Here is an 18,901-nt window from a genome sequence, read left to right on the forward strand (position 1 = left end):
GAGAAGATTATTAAACACTGGAAGCTGCCCTAAACTTACAGGAGAAGGTGGTGTATAAAATTCAAATATATCATTCTGCTGTATATAAAATAAAAATCATAGCAGCAGCAGCAAAAGCAAAAACAATTGCAGAATCTGAAAATAAGTATGTGGTATTTTGCAACCTACCATTGGAGAAGGATCAGGAAGTCTATCATGACCCTTTTGCTTCCAGTTGACTTCTAACAGCTTCATTTGCACTTGCCTCCCTTCAATGAAGGCTATGTAATCCTTGTAATTGCTGCATGGGCCTGCTATGATACTCATGAAGTTGAGCTGATAGCTCAGATACTCCAGAAAGGAAGGTCTTGCTCTATCAAAACCACCACACAATAATAATTTTACAATCAAATTATTTATGAAGGGAGCAAAATGTAGGTGTTTACACTTTAAATTGCATTATCAACACAGCAAATCCTATCTATTAAGTCACAGAACTAAAACTACTACCGAAATGATTCTATATAAACACACAGAAACAATACAATTACTTTTAAAAAAACCCAGTTCAATAGATGAGTTGCTTTCTTACTTTATAGCAAGCAGATTTTGTTCAACAGTTAGTTCTTCAGCTTTTCGACCTATTCCTAGCAAGAATAAATGACATGAGAATCAGATCAGATGTTGGGGTGACAGGGGGTTACTACAGATAATCATCAAATACAATGCTAATGTTAACAAGTATAATAAATGTGGTATATTTATTCTTGCCCTGTTCTTCACAGTCTGCTTTCTTGCATCAGTTTATTACTAACTGAACAAATTCCAACAGACATGAAGGGCCTCACCAAACAACTGTTCTTTGCCCTGTCCCCAGCAATGAATGCAAGTTGGTTTTTGAGTTATTCAAGATCCATAAGTCCTTGTTTCTGATTTTAATTTTTCTTCCCTCCCCCCTTAAATAAAAACAGAAAGGTGAAAACAACGTTGTAAAAATGCTTAGCCATTTCCAACAATTTTTTAAACCAAATATTCTTTGAAAAATAATGGATCTGTTCTTTTTTTTTAAAAAAAAGCTTCCATAAATATGACCTACCGTACTTAACAAAGACACTTAATCGAGCAGCTAAGCATGAATATTATGACAACACGCTAAGGATCTCTACACGAGAGCACAGACATGGAATTTAGCAGAACCAGTTACGATGCCTCAATTCTCTTCTAACTACAGAGAAAGCAACAGACCAAAAGACGTGTCAAATAACATCAGATGTGTGTGTATTTCAGTTCAGTCTTTTTTCTTGCTTTAATTCCAAGAAAAGACAGCCAGAACTCTAACCGCAAAAAGATGACTTAAGATCTTGGCAAATTCAACACAGTTTTTTCACTTTTTCCAAAAGGTTGCCAGTATATATTTAGAGAACATTATGCAAAAGACACTGGGGCCTCATCTGCACTGGAAGACCTTTTGTTTCTGAGTATCGCTGTACCAGCGTTTGCTTTAAATGGAATGGTAGCTCTATGTCCACAAAGCAACCAACACTGTGCTGTATCCCATTTTCATTGTGTGATTCCAGGCCCCACAGCAGTGTATAGGCTCAGAGGTGCCAGAAAAGTGGGTGGTAGTTTCAAGGGCATGAGGGCTGTTTCCGGGCACACCTTTCTCTCTCTTTCAGGTAAGCACATGCATGCTTGGTTACCTACACAGAGTATTTTGAGAGTGGATTCACTGCTGTCTTTTCTGGAGGTTTAATGCCCCTTTCACTTTTTTTATGTGCCCAGATGGTGTTGCTTTGCTACAACTGCCCCAGTTTCTCTCATCAATATTATTTTGTCCAAACATCTTACTCTCCTTTGCTGCAGCTTAGAGTCCGCTCATCTTCCAATAAGTCCACCTTATGCTTGAATGACTTCCTCCAACAAGCACACTCCAACCTAACTCCAACCCAATAGGAAAGCAAGGACACCCCCCCCCATGACATCCCCACTATCATGTCTCAAAAACAACCCTTTCCTTTTTCCTTTCTTGGCACCTTTTACCTGCTTCATCTTCTCTTACAAAAACTAAATAAATCCATCATTGGTAGGTCAGTTCTCCATGTCACTCTTTTAGGGTGCAATCCTATACCCATTTACTTGGGAGTTTGCCCAACTGAACAGTGGGACCTGCTTATGAATAAATACGCACAGCATTGTGCTTCATTTTAGTTCTTTTTGAGGGAGGGCAACTGAAAGAAGGGAGGGGTAGCAAACACTTCAGACCTTATTTCCTTCAAAGGAGGAATGGAGGAGCAAAGAGAAATCAAAACGGACCTTCCCACAAAAACCACAATTTTTATATTTCATTCTAAGGACACAGATGTGATGTGTGATTTGATGGTGTGTTTGTTGTGGCATCCTGTGTAAAAACCATTAAGTTTCTGCAGCACAGCACTGCCAGAAAGTGTTGGATGAGTGATTTTGAGAGTGAAATCTGTGGGCACAGATATGATTTGATGCCAATTCAAGAGGATCAATTTTTCATAAATCCAGCTTTTACTTTATTCCACAGTTAAGCACATCTGCACTATTTTTTATTTTTTTGTAGAAGACAAAAAAGGTGCAGTTATTCAGAGAGTTGCTGGTGTTCAGGAGTACACTGAAAAGTATTATGGAAGAGCAAAGTTAAGTTGTATCGTTTGTCGCCTTGGGCTCCTTTGGGAGGAAGGCTGGAACACTTAATGGAGATGGGGAGAGAGATAGCTGGCCACCAAGTCTGGTTAATGGATATCAGGAAATAGAGGATAATATTCCTGACCACAGAGCCGCTCCCTATCAATGGAAAGGGAATCGTGGAGCAGAATGGTTGCCAAATCAGTTCAGCAGGCTAAAGCCACTACCATGATCAAGCGTTAGCGTAGCATGTTTTATGTCCAAACCATCAAAACTAGCTAAGTGACAGCGCAACCAACCATCACAGCTAATTAGGTTTTTAAAAGTACTGAAATAAAGAGCAGAAATCCTATAGTTGAATTCACTATGCTCATGGAATGACTTCTGCTATGCAGTGCTATGCAATGGAATTTTCCTTTTCTCTCCTCCCCTGCATGCTCCTGCACCTTCCCAAATATCTTCCAGAGGGCTGGAAGAACCCTCAGAGAATATAGGGGGGGGCAGGGGAAGAAGTTCTACTATGAGATTGGAAGTCATTCCACAACCACAATAATTTCATTGGATACAGTCTATAGCAGTGGTTCACAACCTTTATAAGTATGGGACCCCCTTTATAAGCTCAAAAACTTTTGTAACCCCCCCCCGCGCTAATTGTAATTTTAGTCTCTGTTAATTGAAAAATGGTGCAGGGAAAAATCGGATCTCCAAATATCCCTTTCTATAAAAACCTCCCTGCAGATAGGCAGGTGTTGCTTTCTTTTCTTAATGCAAAGGTTTATCAAACTGGTATTCCCCACCCCACCCCGCTCACACAGTCTGAAGATGTACAGTCCTGTCTCCCAACACCAGCGGGTTACAATGTTGGACTAAGATCCAGGTTCAAATCCCCACTCAGCCATGAAGCCCAATGGGTGACCTTGGGCCAGACAGTCTCTCAGCCTGACCCATCTCACAGGGTTGGTGTGAGGATAAAATGGGAAGGGGGGGGGAACTATGTGCACCACCTTGAGCAACTCGGAGGAAAGGTGAGTTATAAATGCAATAATAAATAAATACAATTCAGCTGCAGTACTCATTCTGAGGAAGGGTGTTAGTAGCGGCAGTGTGAGGAGACAGGAGTTGGTGATAGTTATCCCCTCTTTTTTCTGAAAGCTCCACCCTCAGCCTCCTTTGGCATCTGCCATGCGTTTTATAGGCAGATGCCTGCCCTTAGCATGCCTGCAAGATGCTCTGGTGCTTCAGCAAAAGTCCTCCCCTCTTGTTTGGAACAAGGGGGAGGTGTCGTTTGCAGTGGCAGTGGGGAGCAGACAGTGTCCAGGGAGTGAAGAAAATGCATGCCCCCCTCTGGATTACTTTGCGGCCCCTCTGGGGGTCACGGCCCCCAGGTTGGGAACTAATGGTCTATAGGTTGGGGAATGATAGGTTGGCGATTGCAATGTGTGGGATGTGAGTGAGCAAGACGCTGCAGTAATGAGGAAAAAAGTTAATGTGGAGAAGTCCTGGGATGGAAAATATGTTATCTTTCTTACCATCATGCACCTGGAAAGCAAGAGTTGTGATCTTCTGTGTTACAATCATCAACGGACTATAATACAATGCAGAAAAACAGTGTGCGTTATAACTTGCATGCTGCAAAATTTGATTATATTTCTTCACATTCTGATCTGAAGGAACTGAAAGCCACATACATGGAGTTTATCTGCATTATAACAATCCACTGAAATAGGTTAGGCAAGATCACCTAATGAGCTTTGTATCTGAATGGGGATGTGAACCTGGGTTTTCTTGCCCAAGTCTCAGTGGCGTCACTAGCCGGGTGCGGGGAGTGCGGACTGCATCAGGGTGACACCATGAGAGGGGGGTGTCACCCAGAGTAGGGTTGCCATATTGCCCGGTTAGCCAGCTTTTACCCAGATTCTTTGTATGCCACCCGGTGCCCGTTTAGCCCCTTAGCTGGCCCGGATTCTCAGCTTTAATTCTTTTACAAAATTAAGTTTCTAGGTGGTCCAGTTCTCGAGATACACATAAAAACATCAGCCCCCCCCATTAAATATTTTTTTAAACTACTGTAGAGCATGTTGTAGCTTTAACCCTGCCCGTTCAGGATTGCAGCCAATCAGTGAAGCGTTTGGTTGACCTGTGGCAGTGTCTAGTAAGCCTCATTGCAAGGCCAGAAAATGGTGGTCCCCCCCCGTTTATCTGAAAATCTCATAAATTGGGTAAGTATATACATTTCAGTTTTTTCCCTCTTGTGTGTAGGAGTCAGATCCTGGGCAGTGTTTTCAAAACCTTCCCAATACTTGCTTTTGTGCGGGTAAAAGCATTGCTAATCCCATATGTCCAGAGTAAATCCCATTGAATTCAAGAGGATTTACTTTTGAGTAGACATGGTTATGAATATGCTGAAAATCAATGGGACTTCAGAGTGAATGTAAAAAAGAATTGTGTTTGCATTCTTTCTGTCGTCGTCCCCCCCCCCCAGTCCTATTTTAAAGCAAGTAGGCAGGGCTTACTTAGGTATTACAGTTTTTATTCTGTAGGAAACTAATACTGATTTTTCTGCAATGACCAACTGGTTTGAAAATAAACTATTATATGGGCTGTATGTATTTATACATCTGCAGAGAGAGAGAGAGCGCGCGCGAGTGTGTGTGTAGTCTTTCCAACAACGCTGTGAGGTAGGGTTGGAAACCAAGGCAGCTCACAACAAGAAATAAAGCCATTTAAAATCAAATAACCATAAAAACAAGTATAAACAGTTGCAAAACAGCGTAAAGTGGCATGATTCAGAATTTTGGGTTGTGTGAATGAAGTTGCTTATCACTTGAGGTTGCAGTTCTGTCCCTGTTTGAGTAAGTTCCACTGAATACGCTGGGACTTGCTTCTGAATAAATAAACGTAGGATTGCGCTATAAATATCTTTACAGTTTGTGTAAATAATAAATATATTTGATAGTCATGCTTATATAAATATTTCTTCATTTATCATATTTTTGGTTTTTGGTTAGGAATCCTGACTGGTTGTGAGATGCTTAGTTTTCTGCCTTACTCATAGGAATCTTGTTGTGGTTGGTATGGTATTACATTTAGGAAAGTGTTACTGCCTTCTGTGGTTTTTTTTCCTATTTGCATTTCACTTATCTTTAACCTCACTCCGTTACAGCCACAGAAGCAACAACAGCATATGCAAGATAATTAACTCCCATTAGTGACGAGAGCAAGAACTTATAATTATTATTTTAATTAAAACAAGAGGCTTATCAGTACTTTGAAGAGGACCAGATATTTATTTTATTTCTGAGCCCAGGACTGGGTCTTTCATGATGCCCGGTGGGAGGGGGGAACAGGAGAGTAGTCGATAAGACAGACATCCTGGCATTGGTAATCTAATTAGCAAGGTATGTGTGGGGTTGTTGTACACTTCCAGGCCCAGTTTCATTTTGAGTATGGAGGTGGAAACTGTGTAGATGTGGTTATCAAAGGGAGAAGAAATTTTGAGTTAAGCAAAGCTCTGCTTTTATAAAACCTAAGAAACACAGATACTTTGAATGTCTGAGTGCCTGCACCAGTGGAATACTGGAGGAACTTGTAAAACTTGCTGCAACAGTATTTAGAACTGAGCATATGGCGTGAAAGACTCCTTTTCCTAACATTTTGGCTTCTTGTTTTTCTCCACCCACCACATCTCTGAAATATATCGTATATGTAATGGTTAACCGTACTGCTGCCCTGACTTACTTTATGTTTGTTGCTATTTTATGTTTTTATTATGTTTTTATATTGATTGTGCATTTTTATTGTTTTTATTATATTTGTAAGCTATGCTGAGCTCTGTTTTTAACAGCAGAAGGGCAGGATATAAATCCTCTTAATCAATCAATCAACATTCCATAGTGTTAGAAACTAGAGTCTAAGCATTTAAGGCTGAAAATGTTAAGTTTTTTAAAAAAAAGATTTTGCACATCTTTCCCCAATTTTTGGTGGTAATTCCTAGGCACAAAAACAAAACAACTGGACAATCCAAATATTAATATGCAAATAATTTGCATAACATGCAAATAATATGCAAATAATTTGCATAATATGCAAATTAGCTTACCGGATTTGTGGAACTGGAATATGGCAACCCTAACCCAGAGCCGCCCCGCACCTAGGCACCCTAGGTCTGGTACAGGAGGTGGTCATGGGGGTGACACCATGAGTTACCACACCAGGTGACATCAACCCTAGTGACGCCACTGCCAAGTCCAACCCTCTATCTGCCACACCACATTTCCACATGTGTTTAATACCACATGCTGCAATGTTAGTAATAAAATCCAATCAAACAAGCATAGGATTGTGGTGGCTATTATTTTAACATTTCATCCATTGCAAAATAGTACACATTTCACCCTGGGCTCCTGCTGGGAGGAAGGGTGGGACAGAAATCTAATAAAGAAAAATAAAATAACTTCATGAGCTGATGAAAATTATTTACAGAGGTCTTTGTCACTTAAGTAACTATTAAAGGACAAGTAAACACTAATTTACTTAATTTGTCTTTAATAGGTCTTCAGGCACCAGGGATTCATCAATTTTGTGATGGACAACTTACCAGGCCTGAAGACTATTCTATACCATGTACAGTTTCTGGACAGAGTGTCCTGTTTCCTGGTAGGGTGGGCCAAGAGACACAACAATATACCAGTGTTGTTTAATGCTTTCTGTGGTTTCTTAAAATAGTTATCTTCTTGTGTGTTTGTGCTTTTTATTGTTTTAGTCATATTTGTAAGCTGTGTTGAATGGTTGGAGAAGCGAGACAGAAATATTTTGAATAGGTAAATAATATGCACTAGCTGAAACGTGCACTAGCTAACAGGTAGCTAAAGGTGCTAGTTTTAGGTAAAGAACTTAAACCATGCACACCTTAAAAAAAGAAGTCAGTCTCTCATGTCTCACTATGATTTAGAGAACATGCTCTGAACAGTACAAAAGCAATGAAACACATAGCAAAGCATTTTAACAGCTGTTCCATAATTATTCAACTCTGTTTCCTTATGTGGATGTCGTTTGGACACAGATATTTCTATGTTCAAACTCGGAGCCTATATTTTCTGACAAATTCATTGCAACTTGATCTCTAGCCTCACCTGCCATAGACCGAACACACAAACAGCAAGTAGCTGTGCAAACATATATAGCAACAGACTCTGTGTGCTTCAACTGTTGGACTTGGAGACCAGTATCCAAGCTATGGCCAGGGTATTGACAGACCGACTAGGAAATCTCTTTCCTATTTTTAAATTGTGATAGGAATGATCAGCATCAGTGGATTTTTGTGATGCTGAAAACAATTAGAATATAGGTATTATTCTTGTCAGTGATATGGGTGGGTTGGAAACTTTTCTCCTGCTATGTTTTCCCCAGAGGAAAAAAATAATGTTTAAAAGTGCAGGGCTTCAGAAAATGAAACACAAGCAACCAACATAATTCTAAGAACAACTGAGCAAAATTATCAGTAATGTACTCAACGCTGATGGCTAGTATTGTGAAGTGTAAATCCAACCATCCTCTATACGTGAAGGGAAACAAGCATGCTCCCACATCCCCAGCCTCCAACACATTATATTATCCTGTTTACTCTCCAAGAGATGGTGCGCAAAGGTCTGAAGTGGGAGCCTCCTCTACTCATGGGGGCTCCTATGTGATTTAGAACCTTGACTGTGCGGGGTTCTAACTCATGTTGGGAGTCTTCATGAGTAGAGGAGGCTCCTCTATTCAGACTTTGTGCAAAAACTCAAGGACAGCTGTAAACCGCACGTAAGTGATGTGTTAGAGGGGGTGGCACTTGAAAGTGGGCACCTTTTGCCCCCCCCATATGTTTGTTTACATGTGAATAATTCAAAAGCACTAACATTCCACAAATCTATTGTCTGAAACACCTAGAAAGAAGTCTTGCTGGTTAAGGGCGAGATGTAAAAGAGACAAGGCTACCCAGCTGGCAAGGAATCTGAAGACCGATTAGGGACTACAGGTGTGCTCAGTCTCTTCAGTCATTAATTGCTATTCTTCTGAACCATCAGCTGTTATCGTTTGAAAGCAAACATGAGAGAAATTCAGCAACCATAAGAAACAATTCAGAAACAACAAAAAAGAGGAACTCACCAACACAGTCCTCTTGGCATAAAAGAATAAGGCATGGAATTACGAGAGTAGTAGTACACATTTTGGTTTTAAATGTAAAATGAAACAGATAAAATGTACCAACAATTAGAAACAGTGTTAATGTTTTACACTTAAAGTATGTAGAAACAAAAATAGAGAAAAGATAAAACTGAAGTTTATTATAATTAGTTACTCATTATGTGAGCAATATGCAAAGCTATTTTTAATTTATTCAGAGGCTGGCAATTAGCAGTCATGCTGTGCTTGAAAGATTTTCAAGATGCTGAACTTTCTCTTTCTACCTCTGCCCGGGTATACACATTTAACTTTCATGAGCTTAAACGGGATTTAATATGCTCCAAGTGAAATGCTTCAACAAGATAACAGAATAAAACACAAGATTTTCTTGTCTCCAAGGGAGACAGTTAGTTGAAACACATTGGGCATACTATACACTACAATAAATGCCCACTTTGAGCATCAAACTGATGCCCACCTTCCTATGGGTTCTTCAGTCCTGGCCAATTGTTATTGATGGGACATATTTCTTTTGGGCTACAAATACTTACGAAGGTTTGGATTATTATTACTACTCTGGTGCTAATATTCTTATTAAATTATGACACTGTTTTGAGTACCTTCTATTTTATGTTGAAGACTTAGAAGCCTTCAGCCAAAGAACTGGCTTAACTAGTTCAATAATACAAATTTCAGCACTCACACCTGCGTTTTGGCCTCGTTGTCCCTTTAGGATGGCCAGATGACAATGCAGCAGTAACAGCAGAAGCCACAGTTGGCAGCATTCCCTTGTCACAAATAGACTTTATACCTACTAACCATTACACCTTCTTGGCTCTCTGGCCCAAAGTTCCCAGTCTTCCAAATTTCCCTTGCCTTCCCACTTTCTTCCTGCCAGTACTCCTGTCTTCAGGCCCCGAACCACCTTCTCCTTGACTCCCCCCTTTCTTCAGTCTCATGTCTCCACCGCCCTTTAGGTTCTCAGGTCCCTACTTTTCAGGCTACTGCATCTCACTTTCTTCAACCATCCTGTTTCTTGGTCAGACTCTAGTCTCCTTCCTTACCATACTATCTAGGGCTTTTGATATTTAGCACTGTGACATTTCTTCTGAGTCTCCTCTTTCACTAACTCCTTGCCTCAGTTCCCTGACCTTGCTGTTCTCAAGCCTCTTTTTCCTTCACTTCCTCTCCTTGTTCCTATGTTGCAGTACACTGCCTGCAGCAGTAGTTCCCAATTTCCTCCCCCTGAGGACCACTTAAAAATTGCTGAGGGTCTCGGCAGACCACTTAATGGTTTTTCTGCCTGTTATAGCAAATATAATGCTGTGTGCTAGATGCTGTAGATTGCATTTTTATTGCTTCTTTTACTTTTTTAAATATTGTACTTTATTCTGTTGAGTAGAGACTGGTGGCTCCGATGCCAGTGAATCCGTTCTGGGTTTCAGTCTGAACTTTTGCTTCAGAGCGGATTCATTGCCCCACTGACACTGGAGCTACCAGTCTCTACTTACTATATTTCACAGAATTCAAATTGTAATACAATAAAATACATGAAATAAAAGAAGCAATAGAAATACAGTTAAAAAGCAATATGCATACTGAATGCCAACATGCTGGAGACCACCTGAATGAAGCTCATGGACCACTGGCGGTCCACGGATCACGGGCGGTCCACGGATCACGGTTTGGGAACCTCTGGCCTACACTGTTCCTTTGCTACAGACATCTTGGTAGGCTTCCTGCCCTTTAGCTTCCTTTCCTTCAACCTCTTTCCCTCATTCAGTCTGCTCTATAAAGCTATTCTTGTCCCCAAGGGGTGAGTGATGCTTAATCCAAGCCCCAAACAATCATCCAAACTGGGCTTCTATGTTATTATAAAACACAGTGGATAATGTTTACTCAGAAATTTGAAACATAAAACCAAAAGGCCTTGTATTCCTCTGATTTACATATTTGTATGGAACAATACATGGAACAATTTAATTATCATCATTACTTACCCAGAGAAATCCGTAGTGAGAATACCATAGTGGAATATGTATATCCGGCTAACATGGCATAGTGTGAGGTATCCCATAGCTACCATAAAAGAGTACCTATAATCATACATATTTATTATATGAAACAAGAGTCTCACAAAAACGTATTGCAATCACAAACTCAAAACAATTGGCTCCCAACCAAGTATGCTGATGTTGCTGTATCAAGGGGTTTGGAATTGCAAGCTTATTATGCAGTATCAAAACATTGTCTAGCTAACACTTGCAAGTGCATATTGTTTTCCTAGAACTTCCTACTCAAAAAGTAGGACTGGACTAATCATTAGCCAATGAAAATGAGAAAGCATTACATGATTAAACCAGGTGCGGGGAACCTCTGGCCCTCCAGATGTTGCTGAACTACAACTTCCATCAGCCCCAGCAAGCATGGTGGGTGATGAGGGAAGATGTAGTTCAGCAACATCTGAAGGTCCAAAGGTCCCTCACGCCTGGATGAAAGCGATCTTTCAAAACAACCAGGTTTTTTAGAAACCTAAAAGCCTGACAAGAATACAGACTGCCATAAGAAGCAAGGCCTCCATATAACTTGGCTCCCACCAACAGATTCAGAACTCTTGGCTTGGTTGTTGCCACTGGCTTTAATCCACAGGTTAGCACATGAATGGAACACAGTTCAGATTACAGTAGGGCCCCGCTTCCCGGTGCTCCGCTTCCCGGCATTCTGCTAATGTGGCGGCTTTCGTTTTCAATTTTAAAGTGGCTTTTGCGGCATTTTTGCACGACGCGCCCCATTAAAGTCAATGGGGTTCCGCTTTATGGTGTTTTCCGCTTTACAGCGCGGGTCCTGTAGCAGCAGAAGCACGGCAATGCTGAGGAGAGGAAATGGCTGAAAAACCATGTTTATTCTAATGTCTGCCCAGAAGTCAGTCCTGTTGAATTTGGAAGGGCTTCCACCCAAGTAAATGTAGTTAGAATTGCAGCCTGAGAATGGGATGTGAAGTTTGGAAGGAAGGTAGAAAGGCTCTCCTGGTTTTCTTAGGCTGCAATCTAAGGTCTACTCAGAAGTAAGGCCCACTGAGTTTAATGGAACTTACTCCCAGGTAAGTGTGCACTGGATTGCAGGCTTAATTACATAATAATCATTTTCTCCCCACCCCCTCATTCTCTTTGCCCCACTGATCTGATAGTGGCTGTCTGTGCGTGTGCACGCATTAAGACCTTCACTCTCCTTTTACAAGCAAGCTTCCACTGTTCAGGTCTGTATTGGGGCTTCTGTACATCAATTCCTTCTCTTCCCTCCCCCCACCTCCCCATCACCCCAGTTGTAGCTGGGAAACACCTATTATTATTCTCATTTATATCCTGCTTTTTCTATAAGAAGCTCAAAGATGGTTCATCCCCTCTTCAACACCCCTGTGAGGCAGGTTAGACTGAGAGATAGTTACTGGTCCAAGGTCACCCAGTGATCTTCATAGCTGAGCAGGGTTTGAAACCAGGTCTGGCAGAAGATCCTAGTTATCATGTGCCTCTTTAACTTGGGAATGTGTAGATTTGTAATGCCTGATGGTCACATGGCACGTTCAGAGACTAAATTTGTCCCTAGAAAGGCCCCCTTTTTCAGTCCTTCATACAAAGCACTATATTAGTAGTACTAATAACATTAAATCTCCATCAGTGCTGTGTAATTATGCTGCACTACATGTCAAAGGTGATTTATTAGACATTTTTATGAGGGTTTCTGATGAACCAAGGCATGCTTGAGTATTATGTTGCATCTGTGTTTATATGGGTCTACAGTATCTAAAAGTTTTATTTTCTCTGCACATAAGCCTTGTGATGTAGAAGTATCCTTTCGTATACCATACACATTTCTTACCATATAGATGAACTGTAGCTGAATTATTATGACTTTTTATGAGAAGTGGAATTTTAACTTTTTAAAAATAGTATTTGTTTAAGAGGCCAGCTTTCCATCTTACTGTTCTGTCCTTAGCTTGCTCTGGTGCTCTGATATAACACTGCCACATGGTAATAAAGGGTTCTAAGATTAATTCTAGAATGCCTCCTAAAACCACAGCACAGCTGAGTAAGTTGCGAGAGCAGGGAAAGGGCTGCTGCAGCATCTGAATGCAGAAGGTCTGAACCTGAGGGACCTTCTGGGAGAGACTCCTGCCTGAAACAATGCAGAGCTGCTGCCAGTTTGACAGTACTGAACTAGATGGACCAATGGTATGACTCAGTATAAGGCAGCTTTCTATGAGAGCAGAAAATCCTGGTGGAGAACTGAAATGTTTATTTTAAGTGCTTTTTTCAAAGATCTTTGCAAATGATAGGAAAGGATGGATTCAACCCCCCTACACACACTTTTTTGTCTGTGAAAACATTGAAGTAGAGAGGTCAACAGAAACAGCGAAAAATGATAATTATTTCTCAATACACTATATGGAAGACCCCAGGCTCTGATACTTTTCATATAAACTGCAAATCATTAACATGGTAAACCAGAATAAATTCTTAGCAGCTGAAGCCTACAGAATAGGTAAATTTTCCCCAACAAATAAAATGTGTATTTTTATTTTGCAAGAGGGGGTTGCAATACTGGCAAACATTTGTTTTCTTTGAAAGGGACAGGGCCACAAGGGAAGAGGAATGTGGTTTGAGGAGGAAAGGAAGGGAACAAGGGCCTACTGATACCTTGTGCCCGAGGTCCCCCAGAAACCTGGAGCTGCCCCTGCCCATCTCTAGTTTAAATCATGGGATACCACAAGACTGGGATGAAAAGAATAATCAGTCTGATGAAATGATGCAAGAAAAATGACAGTTATAAAAAAGGATAATCAAAAGCATGTTACTTACAGTAGCCATGTAACCTCACCTATGAATGTTGGGAATACTGGCCATGTTCATGATGCCATAGCATATCATCACTAAAATGAAAATATGGATGGAGTACCTTGAAAACAAGAAACAGTTCCATATTCAAATATCAATAATAGATACCAGGAAAGGACAAACCCTTTTTGAAGGATATAAATTAGAGAACACACAAAAATTCCACTCTCTTCCAATCCTGTGCTTATATGGTGCCATAATTTGAAAAAAGATTTAGGCAACCGATTTGTTCCTAAATCACATATTGAATTTTAGATGCATCTTCCTCTACAACAAAACTTGCGGATAAAATATTTCTAAATTTGTTTTAGCGGTTTCATAGTTGTCTGACAGCATGCCTTCTTCTATGACTCCATAAATCATCAGCTTTAATGCAATTTTTAATCATTTAGAGAGCAATTACTCACCAACCAAAGCAGAAAACAGCAAAATATACTCCAAACATTGTGGCAAATGCATGACGAACACCAGAGCTGGCATGACTGGGACTTAGATACAAGCGAAACCAAAACGCAGCCAAGAGTGCAAAGAGCTGACAAGCAACAAAATTGACCTAAGGAAACATTAAAACAGATTGGAAATGACTTTTGTCTGTCAACATCCTCCTCACCGACAAGAAAGACCTCTCTCATACAATCCCAGGCACTTCATGAAGCGTTTTCCCACACACACACCAAAGCAGAGTGCTTGAAAGAAGGGGGGTGAGTTTTGAGCTGCTTGCTTACAAATATTTAACATACGTATAAAGCTGCCAGTAACATATTTCAGTGAATGAGCTTTCTGCATTCACTTTTATTTCAAGCAAAAGAAGCTTCTTCACAATTTGGGTTGGATCCAGGGCACATTATTAGTTAAATGCAGGTCTCACTGAAATGCATGGAACAAGTTAAGTCCCATTGGCTTCAATAGGAACTAATTTCATCTAACTCAAAGAGCAATCCTATGGGCTTCTTTTAGAGGAAGAGCAGAATATAAATAAATAAACAAATAAATAAAATAGCCGCACTGAATTCAAAGGAGCTTACTCCCAGGTACATGGGAACTGGACTGGGTGTGTACTTATAGTTCTCAGGTATTTTTACCGATATTTTACAGTAATACCTCAGTTAATATAGTAGATGCATTCCTGGGCATACTTCTTTAACAGAAGCTTTGGTACCAGAGGTGGAAAAACATGGAAAGAATAGAGATAGGTTCCTACACCACAAAACAGAAAAGCAGTTCAACATATTTCAGCAAACTTTTAATTCAAAACTAATAACATGCATGTCTGAAATGAAACAACCAGGTACATCTGTTAGGGAATCATGATTAAGTTTAGCTCCCTGACGAGTGCACACTCAATGGTGACAAATCCAGGTTTGTCTAGCATAATGCATGAAACTGCCCAGAGGGGCCAATGGCAAAAGAAGTTTAGATGTGGCCAGTTCTCCACATCTCATGTAGATATGGGAAAGTGTGAGTGTGTGGGTGTGTTTTAAATAGCACATTTACGACAGAGCACATTAAGGCAGATACATTGGTATACTTAATGAAAAAAATAATTTACCACATAGAATTACCTTCCTTCACAAGTGAGAAAAATCACTTAGCAACGGGGAAAGTTTCTGAGCAACAGGAAAGCCTTAAAAGAGAATCCTGCCTCATAAAAAAGCCTGTAATTTAACTAAAATGTCATTGAACCTACAGAAATATACATTTCCACGACAAGCATACATCTCTCAGAATTTAAAAGGCAAGAAGGAAAATCACACAATTCTCTGGTTGAACACATAATAAATCAACAGAAGAGCATTGTGACCTATTGTAAGACTAAAGATTCCCAAATACAAGTGTTCATATTCCAAATGAGCAGAGTTTTCCATGGTGTATAATGTTATAAAAATACATGTGTACACATTCCTCATCCACGGGGATGTGATAAACTTGTGATTCTTCAGATGGTTGTTGGACTACAACTCCCATTAGCTGTGCCTGCTAGGACTGATGGGAGTTAGAGCCCAACTGGTTGTTCATCCATGGCTGATGATACCCCACGACCTTTTGATTAGCAAACTAGTCAAATGCGGACCACATGGAAATACTGTCAGGTGGATTCACAACTGGTTGGAAAACTGTACTCAAAGAGTGGTTGTCAGTGGCTCTGCTTCGGACTGGAAGGAGGTCTCGAGTGGAGTGCCACAGGGTTCTGTCCTGGGGCCGATACTCTTCAACATTTTTATCAATGACTTAGATGATGGGGTGGAGGGAAGCCTTATGAAGTTTGCGGATGATACGAAACTGGGAGGGATAGCTAACACAATGGAAGACAGGAATAAAATCCAAAGGGACCTGGATAGACTAGAAAATTGGGCTGAAATTAATAAAATGACATTCAATAAAGACAAATGCAGGATTCTGCATTTAGGCCACAAAAACAAAATGCACGGGTACAGGATGGGAAATACCCGGCTTACCAGTAGTGCATGTGAGAAGGACCTTGGAATTGTAGTGGATTGCAAGTTGAACATGACCCAGCAGTGTGATGCTGAGGCAAAAAAGGCAAACGTGGTTTTGGGCTGCATAAACAGAGCTATAGTTTCCAGGTCGAGAGAAGTAATAGTCCCACTATATTCTGCATTGGTCAGGCCTCATCTGGAATACTGCGTTCAGTTCTGGGCGCCTCATTTTAAGAAAGATATAGACAAGTTAGAGCGGGTTCAGAAGAGGGCGACGAGGATGATAGCCGGTATGGAGAACAAGTCTTATGAGGAAAGGTTGAAGGAACTTGGCATGTTCAGTCTGGTGAAGAGAAGGCTGAGGGGTGACATGATTGCACTCTTTAAGTACCTGAAGGGCTGTCACATAGAGGAGGGTACAGATTTGTTCTCTGCTGCCCCAGAGGGTAGGACTAGGTCTAATGGTTTTAAGTTGCAGGAGCGTAGATTCAGATTGGACATTAGAAGGAACTTCTTGACAGTAAGGGCGGTTCGGCAATGGAACCGACTGCCTAGGGAGGTGGTGGGATCCCCTTCACTGGATGTCTTCAAGCAGAGGCTGGACAGCTATCTGCGGGAGATGCTCTAGCTGTGGATTTCCTGCTGTGAGCAGGGGGTTGGACTCGATGGCCTACAAGGCCCCTTCCAACTCTAAGGTTCTATGATTCTTCTATACTCTGCTGAAAACAATAGAACTCCTATATAAACAAACTTACGTGTTTGTTTTTAAAATTGGAGAGTCACTTTAAAATGAAAAATCACAATCTTCCAAGGAGGGCATAAAATACATATACATTAGTCTGAAAGAATTAAAATTAGTATTCTTCAGTTCATGCATGGACTCTGACATGGTAAATTTGACTATGCTATGGATTGCTACGTTGTTTTCAACAGTACGCTCTGCTACTCTCCTACTTTAAAGGCTCTGTAAAACCTTCTGAGATCTGAACTCTAAAAATTCAAACATAAGCTTTTTGGCAATTACCGCTATGAAGAAGCAGAAGGAATAATCAATAGCAGCCCATATGGAGAAGCTACAGAACATATTACGGAGTCCTCAGTCAACAAAAATGTAAAGAAGAAAATCCTTAGTAAATAAAAATGTAAAGAGGGGAAATATTTAAAAGTAAATCTAAAGAATTATGTATTACAGTGTATGCTAGCTGTAGTAACAGCTTTCCTTAATGCCCAGATTTCTAAATTGTTGAATGAATGGCTAGGATCCAGATGCAGTTTTATGTTTCTAAATACAGTTGAGCTGGAATTTTTCTGAATACTGCCCAAATGCTCCCGTTCAGCTATGAGTAACAAAGTTCTGCCACTTGGATAGCTAAGCTTAGAGAATGTGGGGCCTGGCCCTTCTCCCTCTCTTAGGGGTTGGGAGTGCCTGCACCCCACCAATTGCAGCTTGAGGTATGTAGGGAGAAATTTATGACACTTGAACCCTGGACAGTCAGGTTCTAAAATGTGCTGGCAGCCTGCACGAACATAGGAGTCTCCCTGCCTCACAAAATCACTCTAACTTGTGGAGGGCAATGGGGCAGAGCTAGTCTGCTTATTCCTGTAGCCCCCACCCCCTGCACAATTACAGTATAATTTCAGAATGCCTAAAGAAGGTTCTAGTTCAGCCCAAAGATTCTAAACTATCACAGACTGTTATTTAATAATCAGTTTATTGCCACAGAAAAGAATTTGTTGCTATGCTTGTGATTAGCAGGCCAGATTGTAAATGCAGACACCGTACCTACTGTTGTTGAAAGAACAGTGTTCTTAGAATAATTCTATAATTCTGGATGTTTATAAATAGTGTACTTCAAAGCACAAAGATATTACACTTGTTAATTCTAAGATTTGTGCTGGCACCATAGACTCAGAAGGGTTCACATGTGCCAACAGATATGTCATTACAACATTGTACAACATCAGCTTTTAATGTAGATGGTTCCATTGATTTTCACAGCTAATAAAACAAACATGTCAGTTTTGGGAAAACCATCCACCATTCGGAAGTATAATTTGTACTATCCATGCTGTGCCTGCAAAGGAAGAAATTAAAATGTACTACTGACACTTCCTTTGAAGTTGAATCACCCAATCTCATGTGATAAAGAGACTGACAGGTGAACAGCCCAACGCAACTATCAAAGTGACCCATGACAGCTGAGAGTGTTTTGGATCCAGTCTGTCAACCAGATCTAATTCCCCACCACCAATTTATAGGAAGTGCATGGAGCATATCTGCACTTTTGGAGCCTGCCCTTACTCAGTTTGTAGGCAAACTTCTTTGTTTTAACAACCATTACTTCAATGCGTTTTGGAGTTTTGACACATAGCAACCAACATAAACAGGAATAAATGTATATTATAATGATCAGTTCTTAATGAATAATCTTAAATGAGAGTAGAGAGAAAAGCGGAAATTGCTTCAAAAAGTCTATAGTGTATAAACCCTGAAAATGATGCAATAGAGGCTTATTTCTATGGTTATAAATTTATTTGACTGTATAATGCCAATAAGGGTTAGAATACAATGAAAGCTTTGGTAAAGGATAATATTTACTAATCTGATTGACAGAACATGCTGCAAATGTGAAAAGTTTAAGTACTAAATGTGAGCATATAATGGAATTCTATTTTTGTAAAAAAAGATGTGGTATGGGAATAGCTCTGGGCTACTTCATAATGAAGAACTGAGGAGGGAAAACATGTTTGTTTTGTCACTAAATCAAAACCCAT

General features: G+C 40.3%; 1 protein-coding gene across 4 annotated transcripts in view; it reads right to left on the reverse strand.

Moving 5' to 3' along the window:
* MBOAT1 (membrane bound O-acyltransferase domain containing 1) overlaps positions 1 to 18,901 on the reverse strand; it is a 39,434-nt gene that overhangs the window by 13,579 nt on the left and 6,954 nt on the right. For all 4 annotated transcript variants that reach the window (XR_009758740.1, XM_061593183.1, XM_061593192.1 and 1 more), the window contains exons 2-7: positions 14,096 to 14,241; positions 13,672 to 13,749; positions 10,797 to 10,892; positions 4,161 to 4,216; positions 572 to 626; positions 169 to 352 (exon numbers count right to left, since the gene is read on the reverse strand). Coding sequence is in view for 3 of the 4 variants with exons in the window: in XM_061593183.1 (XP_061449167.1) it covers positions 169 to 352; positions 572 to 626; positions 4,161 to 4,216; positions 10,797 to 10,892; positions 13,672 to 13,749; positions 14,096 to 14,241 (615 nt within the window). In the remaining variant the exon portion in view is untranslated. The remainder of the gene's footprint in view (positions 1 to 168; positions 353 to 571; positions 627 to 4,160; positions 4,217 to 10,796; positions 10,893 to 13,671; positions 13,750 to 14,095; positions 14,242 to 18,901) is intronic.

Source organism: Rhineura floridana, chromosome 1, assembly GCF_030035675.1.
Source record: "Rhineura floridana isolate rRhiFlo1 chromosome 1, rRhiFlo1.hap2, whole genome shotgun sequence".
In the NCBI taxonomy this organism is placed as follows: Eukaryota; Metazoa; Chordata; class Lepidosauria; order Squamata; family Rhineuridae; genus Rhineura; species Rhineura floridana.